Source organism: Nomia melanderi, chromosome 6, assembly GCF_051020985.1.
Source record: "Nomia melanderi isolate GNS246 chromosome 6, iyNomMela1, whole genome shotgun sequence".
Lineage (NCBI taxonomy): Eukaryota > Metazoa > Arthropoda > Insecta > Hymenoptera > Halictidae > Nomia > Nomia melanderi.
In genome coordinates this window covers 13,306,240-13,318,746 of record NC_135004.1, presented here as the reverse complement: position 1 = coordinate 13,318,746, position 12,507 = coordinate 13,306,240, and the positions used below count along the sequence as shown (strand labels likewise).

The 12,507-nt window shown below is 40.8% G+C and overlaps 2 protein-coding genes across 20 annotated transcripts in view; one reads left to right on the top strand and one right to left on the bottom strand.

Moving 5' to 3' along the window:
- Apoltp (Apolipoprotein lipid transfer particle) overlaps positions 1-7,717 on the top strand; it is a 21,180-nt gene extending 13,463 nt beyond the window's left edge. For 5 of the 6 annotated variants that reach the window (XM_031978790.2, XM_031978792.2, XM_031978794.2 and 2 more), the window contains exons 15-20: positions 139-503; positions 1,008-3,898; positions 4,363-4,574; positions 4,688-5,659; positions 5,854-6,297; positions 6,675-7,717. In XM_031978790.2, the coding sequence (XP_031834650.2) occupies positions 139-503; positions 1,008-3,898; positions 4,363-4,574; positions 4,688-5,659; positions 5,854-6,297; positions 6,675-6,761 (4,971 nt within the window). In that variant the 3' untranslated portion in view covers positions 6,762-7,717. The remainder of the gene's footprint in view (positions 1-138; positions 504-1,007; positions 3,899-4,362; positions 4,575-4,687; positions 5,660-5,853; positions 6,298-6,674) is intronic. The other variant, XM_031978795.2, reaches the window with a different exon arrangement.
- On the bottom strand, positions 7,020-12,507 carry Tbc1d22 (TBC1 domain family member 22). 14 transcript variants are annotated; one of them, XM_031978842.2, is made up of 9 exons: positions 12,339-12,505; positions 10,893-11,062; positions 10,511-10,684; positions 9,860-10,413; positions 9,656-9,786; positions 9,310-9,564; positions 8,969-9,218; positions 8,655-8,878; positions 7,020-8,569 (listed from the first exon to the last, which is right to left on the bottom strand). In XM_031978842.2, the coding sequence occupies exons 3-9, from the start codon at positions 10,591-10,593 to the stop codon at positions 8,429-8,431; spliced, it is 1,638 nt and encodes a 545-aa protein (XP_031834702.1). In that variant the 5' UTR covers positions 10,594-10,684; positions 10,893-11,062; positions 12,339-12,505; the 3' UTR covers positions 7,020-8,428. The 14 variants fall into 14 exon arrangements, with proteins under 14 accessions (XP_031834702.1, XP_031834705.1, XP_031834704.1 ...); XM_031978845.2 differs by having other exon boundaries at positions 10,893-10,993; XM_031978844.2 differs by lacking the exon at positions 12,339-12,505 and adding an exon at positions 11,985-12,263 and having other exon boundaries at positions 10,893-10,993.

The window sequence follows — 12,507 nt, the reverse complement described above, 5'->3', positions numbered from 1 at the left end:
TAATAACAATGCAATTTAATCAAGTGATTTAATATTATATTTTTTCCATTTCGAGTATTTTGTACTATGAAACCGTGCGGCATTCAACGTGTTAATATTCATTTTATTCATGTTTTCAAACACATCGTTTTATTACAGTTATTCATGGGCAGACGTGAAATCAGTGGACATCTGAGGGCATCTTGGGGGATGCTGCCTATTCAGTCCATCAACAACCTCTTCAATGTCACCATCGACAACAAAGAAATCGACCTAAGATACTCATTGTTCACTCCGAAGTTCCAACAACAAGAGACACTGGTGTTCGTGTTCAATTACGACGCGACGCTGGACACCGACAGACGACTGATAAACGCGGAAGTGTATTACCCAGCCAGCACGCGCTTCGGTTCAGCGAATGTATCCTACGAGAGCCTAGTGAACGTTAACGGGACCTTGAACGCAGTTTTGCCCATGGGGAACATCACGCAAATCGGATGTCAATTCGTGGTGTTCACTACATTGTAAGTGAAATGTCAGATAAACATTTAACCCTTGTGCACTGTGCAGGCGACCATTGAATGGACATTTGAATCAGCTTGTATTAAAGTTGACACTAGATTAAAAATGTCGAATCGTCTAGAATCTCGATTGTGACATTAGTATTTTAACACATTGTACGCCGGCTAAATTTCAGCTACTAAAAACGCGAGCGTCGCTGATTATATTAATATATTTTTAAACATCAATCCAACTGAAATTCGTAACTTACGGAAACGAATAAGGAATTCGATTTTGTAATTTCATTTTGTGTTATACATATCTAAAATGTTACATTAACGTAGGACTAGCAATTAAACGATAGACTAAAAATCCCGCGTTATCGCGCAACGTGCTAAGTTACATGTTCCTACAACGAATAATTTTAATTACTCATTCAACGTATACTTAATACAATTACCCAAGCTGCCGAACAATGCACGTATCTTCTCCCCTTAACATTACGCGCATGAACGGATCTGTTCCAGGCAGCACAACAAGAGATACGTGAAGGTATTTTGGCCCCAGAATACCGCCATCTTGAATTCGGACTACACCTACCGCAGCGAAAAGCTAGATTCCGATCTCGACGGGCTGCTGCACGTAGAGGTTCCCCTGCAAACTCGCCACATCGGTCACTTGACGTACGGTTACCAGAAACGACCGCAGGTGACCACGGGTTACTCGGATTTGAAGTACAACGAGAACAAGGTCCTCCAAGGCCGCTACAACTCGAAGAGCGAGTCCAGGGCCGGGTTCGAGAAGGACCACATTCAGATCACGGTCGAGAACTCGTTCAAGCCGATTGGCATCGTCTACGTGAACCAGTACGAGTACAGCGCCGGGAACGAGGGTACCAACTACCCAACAGTGGAGTACAAGCACGTGAACGTTTACCAGCTGAACAACAAGACCGCGTTCAACGTGGCCGGCGAGTCGCGTATAAAGACGTTGCACACCGGCAGGGAGATCCACCTGAAGGCCATCCACTCGAACAGGACCGTAGAGCTGAAGACGGATTACCAGGTGCTGCCTGGCGAGTTCCTGCAGAACTCAACTCTCAGCTTAGCGAAGGACGTTTGGCTGTCGTACGAGATCAACATCGTGAACGAGACCACGGAGGACATGGATCACCAGACCATGCTGCTCAGCGTGTCCTACCCTCAAAGGGAGTTCATCCTGAACGGCTCGTACTTCATCCAAAGCAACTCGATCCGGTCGTTCCTACAGCTCGACTGGGACCAACAAACGGATCAACCCAGGAACATCGGCGCCTTGTTCAACTGGGAGAACAGTACCTATATTGTACCGCAGCAGACAGCCACGATCGGCCTGACGCATCCCAGTTTCTTCAAATCCGTGTTCTTGAAAGGCAGGTTGATGAAGCGGAATCCCAGGGATCTGCTGAACGCTGACGTAACCGTGGATTATTCCGAGGACCAGAGCAAAGTATTCACGCTGTCCGCGTTGCTGCGGGACGAGAGTAAGGCGCCTAGCACTAGGAAATACTCTTACAAGATAACTGGAAGGCACCCGAGCACCAAGTTCGAGCTCGACCTACAGGGGTCCGTTCGAAAGTACGAGAACACCTGCTTCGAGATCGTCAACAACGCCAACTACAAGCGTAGCTATTTAGCGGGCGAAGCTGGACAACTGAACTCTCGTTTGGATGTCATCAAGAAGGAGGTGATGTTCCAACGTGAGTACAACGAGGCGAAGAAATACTTGTACGTCAGGTATTATCCGTCCGAGAGGACGTACGTTGTGAACGGCAGCGTGGTTAACACGCCGGATCTTAACGCTACCGGAGACTTCCTGTTCGACCCTGGGGAGAAGTTGACGCAGATGATGGTAAACTACACTCCGGACGCCGTGGAGAGTTTGCGCATGTACGGGAAAATTCCGGACGCCCGGTACGCCGTCTTCAACATCTGGAGGACCTACGAGGATGATTATTCTATATCCGACGTGTCTTTCTACTTGAAACTGAATCACTCCAGATTAGTCACCTCGACCCTCCGCTGGAGACCCGAGCTGAGGGGCGACGTCACGAATGGCATAAAGAATACAGCGATGGATTTGTACAACAGCATAAACAACGACGTCGATTACTGGAAGCAGTACGTGAAAAGCGAAACGGTGAACGTGATCTCGGACGTTTGGGACGACGCTCAAGAGGATCTCCAGCAGTTCCTCGACGACTGGAACGACCTGAAGGAGCTGCAGACCGACTTCGACGAGCTGAAGACGTACTTGAACAACTCGTACAACGCGAACGACTTCTACATCAAGGACATGGTCACCTGCGCGATCTACGTGATCGACGAGCTGTCGCTGCGACACCACATCGAGTCGCTGCCGAACATCTTGAACGAGATATGGGCAATAATGGGCGAGTCGGGTAAGGCGATCAGACACCTGCTGCTCTACGTGGTGAACGCCGTTAAGAATGCGTTCAACAACGTCTCCGAGATAATCGCGGCGATTCTGCGAGGCGACTCGTTGACGCAGGTAGCGAACATCATCGAGAAGCTGATCGAGCAGTACGACAAGATCGTGAAGGACCTCCACGTGTCGTTCATAAAATACATGGAGAAGCTCTGGCGCAACGTCTCGCAGTCGATCTCCCAACAATGGAATCGGTTCCTGTTGTTCATCGAGCCGCTGTTCATCCGTTGTATACATTACTTGGAGACGCTGGCGTGGAAGGTGAGCAAAGAGGTCGTCGACTTCCTGTACGATCGCCGGAACGATCTGATCTCTTCCCCCTACTTCGACCGGTTTACGAACCTCACCCAAGACGTGGACAAGTTCTATCGGGACATCAAGTCGAACGACATCGTGACGAACGTTCAGAAGTACACCGGTCTGGTGATACAGTTCTTGAAGGACAGGTACGTCATGTTCGTGCCGTTCGGCAAGGAGCTGAAAGACGTCGTCGACGAGATCGTCACGGAGCTGAAGGAGCTGCAGAAGTTGCCCTCCATCCACTACGCTATGGAGAAAATGCAACAGCTGTTGGACAGAGCGTACTACGTCTATGACTACCTCGAGATACGCTGGAAACTGGAGGCCGTTGCTCGGCTGATTCACTCGAAGCTGATGGACATCGGCCAGTCGGCCCTGCAATCCGAGAACCAGTATCGCGAGGCTAAAACGAAGTTCATCTTCGACCCGAATCAGGGACTCATGTGCCTGGAACAGAAGCTGCCGATGTCCTGGCACGCGTTCAACCAGACCCCGGAGTTCCACGAGATTCCGGAATTCAAGGCCGTCTCAGACATCAAATCCTACTTCGCGTCATCGAACGTCACCTTCTGGAGCCTGTATCGGTACAAGCTGTACATGGAGCCTATTAATTGGCTACCACCGTTTAGAGGTGAACTCTTTTGCTTCTTCAACGGACGGCGTGCTTGCGTCTATTCTTGCGCGATTTTTCGAAGGCTTCATTTATCTTCTTAATCCCTTGCCATACAATGACGAGTGAGTTCTTCATTCCCCACGAATCGAAGCAACAAGCTAGTTCGTTATTATGAACGCATTGTTTTCAAATGAAATCTTTGCTTAACGTAGAATGGAAAATTTTGTTGTTTCTCTTCCAAATTGTCAGTAGTAAAACGCTGCGCGAGCTCAGTAGCGAAAGTAAATAATACGGCAAGGGGTTAATCCTTAGTGGCTTACTTGAATCAATTATGAATTGTAGATTTCACGTGTGAAAATTGAGAAACGAGTATTCGGATAGATCTAAGCATCGCTGTTTGTTGGTAAAATCTATTATATGAATGTGTATTGACTCCAGAGGCTAGAAGACATTGAATATTCAAATATTTTGTTATCTTCCAGCTCAAGCGATGATCATTGGACCGCAAGACTTCGTCACTTTTGACGGTCGTCACGTGGTGTTCGCGAGACCTGGCACGTATTTGTTAGCCCGCGACTTTGTTCGGGATACGTTCACCATTCTTATAAAATATGACCTTCAATCGGACCAAGTTACGCACAAAATCATTATCCTGATGGGAAAGAAAGCTATCGAGCTGAATATCTTCGACGACGTTAGTACCGGTATCAACTGTTAATCAGTTGTTACCTTGTTGTTCTTTAATCTCCGACGATCCGAGTATTCAAGCCCGATTCGCAACACTGAACAATACAATTCCTTTTTTAGTCCATCAAGATTATGTCCGAGGATTCGCCAAACACACTGACCAACCTTAAGCTTCCCATCGAACTGGAGAACGGGACCACGTACGTTTACCAAGCGGAGAACGTGATCACCGTGGAACGCAAGCAAAATCAGCTGCGACTGGAGTGCAACTTGAAGTTCGACCTATGCACCCTGGAGCTGTCCGGCTGGTACCACGGCAAGACCGCTGGAATCCTCGGAACGATGAACAACGAGCCAATGGACGACACGATCGACTCGATTTACAAGAACATCACCTACGGGGTAGAAAACCGAGGCGCAAAGCCAAAAGACGAAGACGACGAGGTCGCGCTCTTCTGCGAAGATCTGTTTGTCAACAGAAGCTCCGAGTTCGCGTCTTGTTACGACGTCGTAGGGCCCGGGGAGTACCACAGGATGTGCGAGCTAAGTAAGAGCAAACCAGAAGCCTGCACGGTGGCGTTGAGCTACATACAGATCTGCACGTTCCGCGACACGTATCTGAGGATACCGGACGCGTGTACCAGCTGCAACATGGTGAACGGCAGCGAAGTGGCGGAGGGTCAGTTCAAGAGGTTGGAAGGCGATAACGTGCCAATGTCGACCGACGTGGTATTCATCGTCGAAGGCAAAGAGTGCAATCGCGGGATCGCGCAAAACCGCAGCATGGAGCAGCTGGTCACGCAGCTGAGCAAGGAGTTCAAGGATCAAGGACTGGCGAACAGCCGGTGGTCGCTAGTCGTTTTCGGGGCGGACGGTGTTTTCGATCAGCCGAGGAGCGTCATTTTCGATGGGCAGATCTTCACGAAGAACGCAGTGCGGTTCATAGATTACTTCGACCATGTGCCGATCGGCAATGGCAACCGCGACGTCTTCGCGGCGATCGTGTTCGCCACGAAGCTCGTCTTCAGGGCTGGAGTCTCGAAGACGTTCATACTGATGCCTTGCTCGCACTGCGAGCCGGAGAACCAAACAGTAAGGCTTCCTTCCTTTCCGATAGGTCATGTTTAACCTTGCAATTTGATAAGTCTTCAGCGTGTTATATTTTATTTTGTGAACCTAATGTTCACAGTCGAGGTTGATTCTGTCTGAGTTAACACTAGATTCACGGAACGAGTCAGGGGTTAACTGTGTATTCACTCTTGGGTCTAATAAGAGTCATGTTTCAGCTGGATTACACAGTACTCCAAGAAGCCCTACTCGAGCACGACGTCACGCTCCACATATTGATGGACGGTGACTTCGAATTCGAGAAGGAGAGGCTGAACAAGATTTTCTACGGATTGGACGCGACCAAGTCGTACACGAAGAAGGATTCCAGAACGTTGACCGGCGACGTTGATCTGAGGAGGCAGGTGAAACTCTCGAAGAATGCGTTGGGTTATTGCACTCCCTTGTCGTTGGAGATCAACGGGACTATATTCAGCGGCGACAAACTGCGTTACGACAAGCTGACCTCGGTCAAGAAGTTCGTCAGCGTGTTCTCGAAGAGGGTGGCGTTGACCGCGCTGCCGAATCCTTGCCAGAACTGCGAATGCACCGCGAACAATAACGGAGTCACGCAAATGGAGTGCATACCCTGCATTTATCCGACCTCAGTCATGGTAGATTACGTAAGTGTTCATATCTGATATTCAGTGTTAGCCCTTTGCACTCAGAAGGTGACTCTCGGTAACCACTTGGTCTAATATAGTAAAATTATAAAATTCAAAATTTACAATTTAGATTTAACGTAACGTAACTGTTCCTTAATTTATGTATTTTCTATTTCTACTGTAAAAAGTATTATCGATATTTCATAGGAAACTGATTATTTATAGTGCGACACCTTTTGTGTGCTAAGTGTTTAATTATACGAACCTCAAACGATTTACCCGATCTTTGAATCGATAAAATTATGTACGCATGAACGGTTTAAAAATGGCAACTTCTTGGTACATTGTTATTTTAGTGTCTCTTTTTTTGAATTTTATCATTGTTCTTTGTTTAGCAGGATGCATTTAATCTGAACGATTCACTGACAGCCCTACATCCGTTGAACATTGATTACGGGCAGATCGACATCGACGACAATTGAGAGTACTAACGAAGGTATATACATAGTAGACTAAGGAATGTGTATCTGAGAAATGTGTATCGACGAACGGAGCACTCACCTTTCGATGATAAGTATTTAAGAGACACATCTTCGCGCAACGTTGCGCCGCAACGTGAACTATCGTACGTGTCATGTATTGTAAGTTCAATGTAGTTAACATTACATATTTGTAAAATAGTATTCTATTCGATGTTTATTTGATAATAACACGAGAGGAATAATACGTGTACGCATAGATAAGATAGAGCCAGTCTCTTTTATTAATTAACGACGTTACGCACCTCTTCAATTTCTTTCTTTTTTTTTCTGCGAATCTCGTACAATCGACGAGACGAAATCATCGCTTCGTTAAGAGAATTTTTATCCAGATGAAAAGAAACGTAACAATATCGATGAAATTAACATAAATCCGTCGCATGTTACGAATAACTTACAATAGGAGTCGCATTTGTCATTATTTCTTTTCGTTTTTCTTTTTTATACAATTTTTGATTGGTCCTTTTCGAAGTACTAATTACCGACATTTTACAAATCGATTAAATTGTGGTGTTTTAAACGCGATGCCATTCGTTCGTTTATTACTCGGATCGTTAACAACGAATAAAATATTATGTCTCGTAACCATTATATAAGATGGCTATAAAATAATTAAGATTATTTAATATACAGACATTTTAAAGGTATTTACAACCTTTATTTCTCGTTATATACTATGGCAATGCGTAAGCATGGCAAACACTACGCCGAAGTCTCGACGCGAGATTCTCATTTTCGAACAACACGATGACCATCATTCAAGAGTATAATGTACCAGTGTAATCGATACAAAAACGAAAACATTATCATTCTATTGTAAATATTATACCTATACAAAGCAGATAATAATAATAATAATAATAATAATAATAATAATAATAATAAAAATAAAAATAAAAGTTGGAGTAAGTTTAATAGATGAAAGTTTAAAAAGGTATTCGTGTTGGGAAAGAAAAATCACCGTTCAAGTATGTACCGATAACTTACGCGTATACAGGAAACTTTGTATACAATTACATAAAAGAACAACCATACAGTCACAGTTGATTTATAAAACCTTTTTGCTTATGTGTATATATATATATATTCATATCCATATATATATATACACATAACTATTATACACAGATAATATTATCCATATATAATAATTCGAAACATACTATACAAATATAACATGAATCAGACGTAGAAATCAATTCGTGTTACATTTCTCATGTCACGGCTTGCGCCTACATCTTTGGCAAGCCGAAAGATGGCGGGAAAACATATCATGTCAATAATAATTCTGTTTATCTTAAAAAGAAATAATAATATTAATAATAATAATATAATAATATAATAATAATAATAATAATAATATTAATAAAATCTATAAAGATCGGTAGAGCCGTAAAACGTAACGAAAAATATAAGACATTCATCGATTAAAGAAAGTATGATATAAAATCATCAGGTTCAAAACAACCAAAAGCGGCCATGAATCATGTAATTGTATGATATACATGACGACCATATAACACAGAAGGAACAACTTAGCACAAAGTTATTTGTGACAAAGTTATTTGGCCACTATTACGATACCGTTATCTAGACGCATCACAAAATGGTCACCTGGTATCGTGTGCCTGTAAATGATTAGGGGCATCGGCAAACGTGAATTTTAACTTGTATGCCTCCGCGACCAATATACCTATCTCTGAGTCTGTCCAATTTTGAGTAGGCAGGTTTTGTAGCATTAACATCAGTCCCTAAGTGAAGAAAATAATGGATCATTTGTAATTTCTTTCTCTCCTGCTTTCCTTATGAAAATCTATAAAAATATATAATGCTTACTTGAAAATCAGGTTGTAAAAGTAGATGACGTCTCCAACGTAGAAGAAATGCGGCGCAAACGTACAATTGAAATGAAGCGAATCGGTCCGATTCCGCTAAGTAAGTGTCCCACAATCGAATCGTACAATGAAGAGGAATTTCTCTGGTTAGTAAATTATTCATCCATCGGAATGAGAACTGTAGATAATCTACACCATGTTTATGAAGATGCTGATGCAACGGAGCTGAAGAAAAGGGTATAAAGTGAAACTTCGAGTTACTTTTATATTTATCAACTGTTAATGCTGTCTAGGTGAAGAGAACATATTACGTACCATCTATTCTTTGAATAAGTTCCTTCAACTGGATCACTTTGTGCTGAATCCCTAATTGAGCAAAGATATAATTATCTTGAATACCGTCGAGAAATTTAGACAAGCACCAGAAGCTATCTGCTTCTATAATATCTCTCTGCTCTTTCTGTAATGACGCGACGTCATAATTTTCCAGGTCTTGCCACGCGGATACAGGAACTGCTTCTTGTAAAAATACCAGGAAAAACGGTGTCACTAGATCATTCATCCCCTAGGGAAACAACAGGTTCAATAAATAATATAGACAAAATTATTATCTTAAATATGATGTAATATCTTTGAAATAATGCAATATTACATACTTGGACATATCCAGAAGCAGGATGACGAATTGCCCATATATAGAGTATTCTTTCAAAGATTAATTGTACTGTTGTTTGTTGAAATAATGAGATGAGGGGTGACATTCTTGGAATGTCAATGTGAATTTGACGATATGTATCTTGAAATCCTTCATCTCTTTCAGTATCATAATACTGTTTTACTAAATTCCAATAATCAAGACGTTTACGTTCTAATACACTTTGCCTTCGTTCTAAATTAGCTGGCAAATATTCCTACATTAAAGGAAGCAAACCAGTTTTATATTTATAATCAAATGTTTGTGTGCAGCACAAAAATGTGGTATGTTTTACCTTTCTTACTTACAGACAATAACCTCCAAGTAACAGAACGCAGTCTTGCAGGTACACCTGACCAAGATAGTTGTCTTAATTCATCTAAATTTAATACAGATGCTTCCAAAAGGGATTGAAATTTATCTACTTTACTTTCACCATCTATAAGTATTAATAAATCAGAAACAAGGACATGCCAAGACAAATATGGCATAAAAAATTATTCCATATGCACCTTGTTCTTTAGAAGGTATAAAAAATTTGGTAGGAGCATTTGTCTGTCTTAATGGCTGAGGCCTGCCTGGGAGTGTTGGTCTATGCTGTGGGGAAGCACCATATTTTATATCTGCTTCATCTGTGGAATGTTGACTGTTATTTACTTGCGAATTCATGGACAAATTAGCATTTCGCAAATGCAAAGGTTGGACAGCTAATCTTTGAAGAGCCTCTGCCTTTTTTTCTTCAGGTATGATTTCTTGAACCCGTTGGGATGGCTTTGAATTTGTTCCAGAGTCTAAGAATGACTTCCTCGACCGATGACTGTTAATGACGCTGATAGCAGCAGAGTGACTAACTCGTTTTGATATCTTTACATCAGAAACAGTGCAGAATTCATCATCTCCTGAGTCCCATGCATCATCAATACTTTCTTGAAAGTCTTGAAAAGATGTAGATCCCCCGCTACTGCTTGACATAACTCCACTGGTGGACACTGCATTAGTTGAACTACCAGACATGAGCGTTGTAGCACCCATTTTACCATGCTTACCATCTTGTTTTGGACTTGGTCTTTTAATATGCATTTAACATATACATATATATATATAAATACATAACTGTTCAAAATTATTGTTATAAGTTAAAGTGTAACATGTGTTGTACATACCTGCCTGGTACAGCATGAGTATTTTTTTTCCAAAAGGACTGATGAGTCTGATAAGTTTGACCATGGTGGCTTTGATTTTCCATAATTATTAAAAACTATGTTAACTGGCACCTGCCACTTTTCCGAGATAATTAAAAAAGCAATACAAGTTCCTCATTCCCTTGTGAACAGTCACTGAAACAAGAATCGATACTGTTAACACTAATATTATATCCAAATGAACTTGTACCTAATGCTTCTCTGCGATTGTGATAAAAAAAGAATTACACTGACCGTATTAGAACATAAGACAAGCGATTGGAATAACAGACATTAATGAAGTTATATAACTGGGCCATTCTTCATACTCATATTTGTTTGCAATAGATAAAGGTAAACTTACAACATCAATTGTCTTTGCAGTCATCATTGATAAAAGAGCCAGCAATTCCAAATATTTACATAAGAATATATATAACGATCTTTGGTTAAAGTGCCTTTTAACTAAAAGCAAATGGCAATCGAAATTAAACGTACATCATCAACCCCACATAAGAAGGCATTCGAAAACAACTAAGAAAAAAGTGATAATATAAACTCATACACCTTGGTATCGCTTGTTATAAGTAGGTTATGTTACACGTCATATGTACCTAAATCACAATAAACAGAAAGTGAACGGGAGAAGCTACTTCCACAAAAGAAGAATATTTACGTAATAGTATAATTACGTCAACATTAAAGAAGCTACAGAAGTATTTAAATCGTTCTACAGCTTATAAGATTATAGATTATTGCATGCATAAGGCAAATAGTTTTTGTTCTTAATGCGTTCGAAATTGTGTACATTTTGGGAAAAAATAATCGTGCAACGAAGTATGCGATCAAATGATGATTGTCTTTTCAAATTTACCAAATCTAAACTTAACACGTAACGGTTAAACTTTTTGGAGTAAACCTTCACTGTTTTTGACGTATGAGAAGCTATTTACTAGTGCTGCCACCAAAGGAATGGTTAGATTAAATTTACATTACGTACTGTAATCTGCATAGGTGCCGACTTAAATTACATTTTAAAATTTATATGTTACTATGTTTCGCAAACATTTAGAATCTTCCGAAAGTATATCTCCTTGTGTAGTTACGAAAATACTTCAAATTAAACACATAAATACCTATTAAAAAGTTCATTTATCTGTTAGAACATAATGAAAAATGTTTTGTTAATAAATATAGTAGTATTTAATGCAGTTTCCCTCGAATCTAAGAAAAACTGGTTTGCAAGCTAAAGTTTCACGTCGGGGAAAGTAACTTTTCTAGAATTCAGTGATCCTCAATTATTAGAAATTTTTTTTATATTCAAAGCAATCATTAAATTGCTCGAAAATTACATTTAAAGTTCTATTTACATTTAAAGAGAAAAATTAATTTCTGCAAGAAATATAAATATTACTCATTGTAAAACAAAACTGCCATGCAAATTTTTCCTAATTACCATTCATTAAGCTAATATTGCGTCTATTTAACACCCACGGTGTAAAAACAAAACTGATACAAACTAGATCTACATTAATAGCTCTAGTTCCTGTTGCACGCATAATATACGTGCTCTAATTTATCTCTCAGTATTTACGTATCTTCGCTTTAAGGTTGTTCTTTTTCTTCATATTAGCTTTGATTAATGAAACATAAATTAACGATAGAATAATGAAATGGTTTGTCAGCAACACAAGCCTATAGGCTGAGAATCTATAATAAAAATGTGAAACGGTACAACACGTGAACAACAGTGACACTCCTTACTTGATAATTCGTCATTATTTTTAACAAGATTGTAATGTTTAATAACCTTGATTTTTTCCGACACAGTTGCAAAGAAATGCCTTTTTTATTGTTTTATTTCACTTCTATTTGAATTAAAGCGTATCAATTAGATATAATATGATGTGATTTATATGTTAGTTGTTAACCAGTATGTTGAGTATCACTGCTGACGTGAAGACGAAGTCACGTGTACA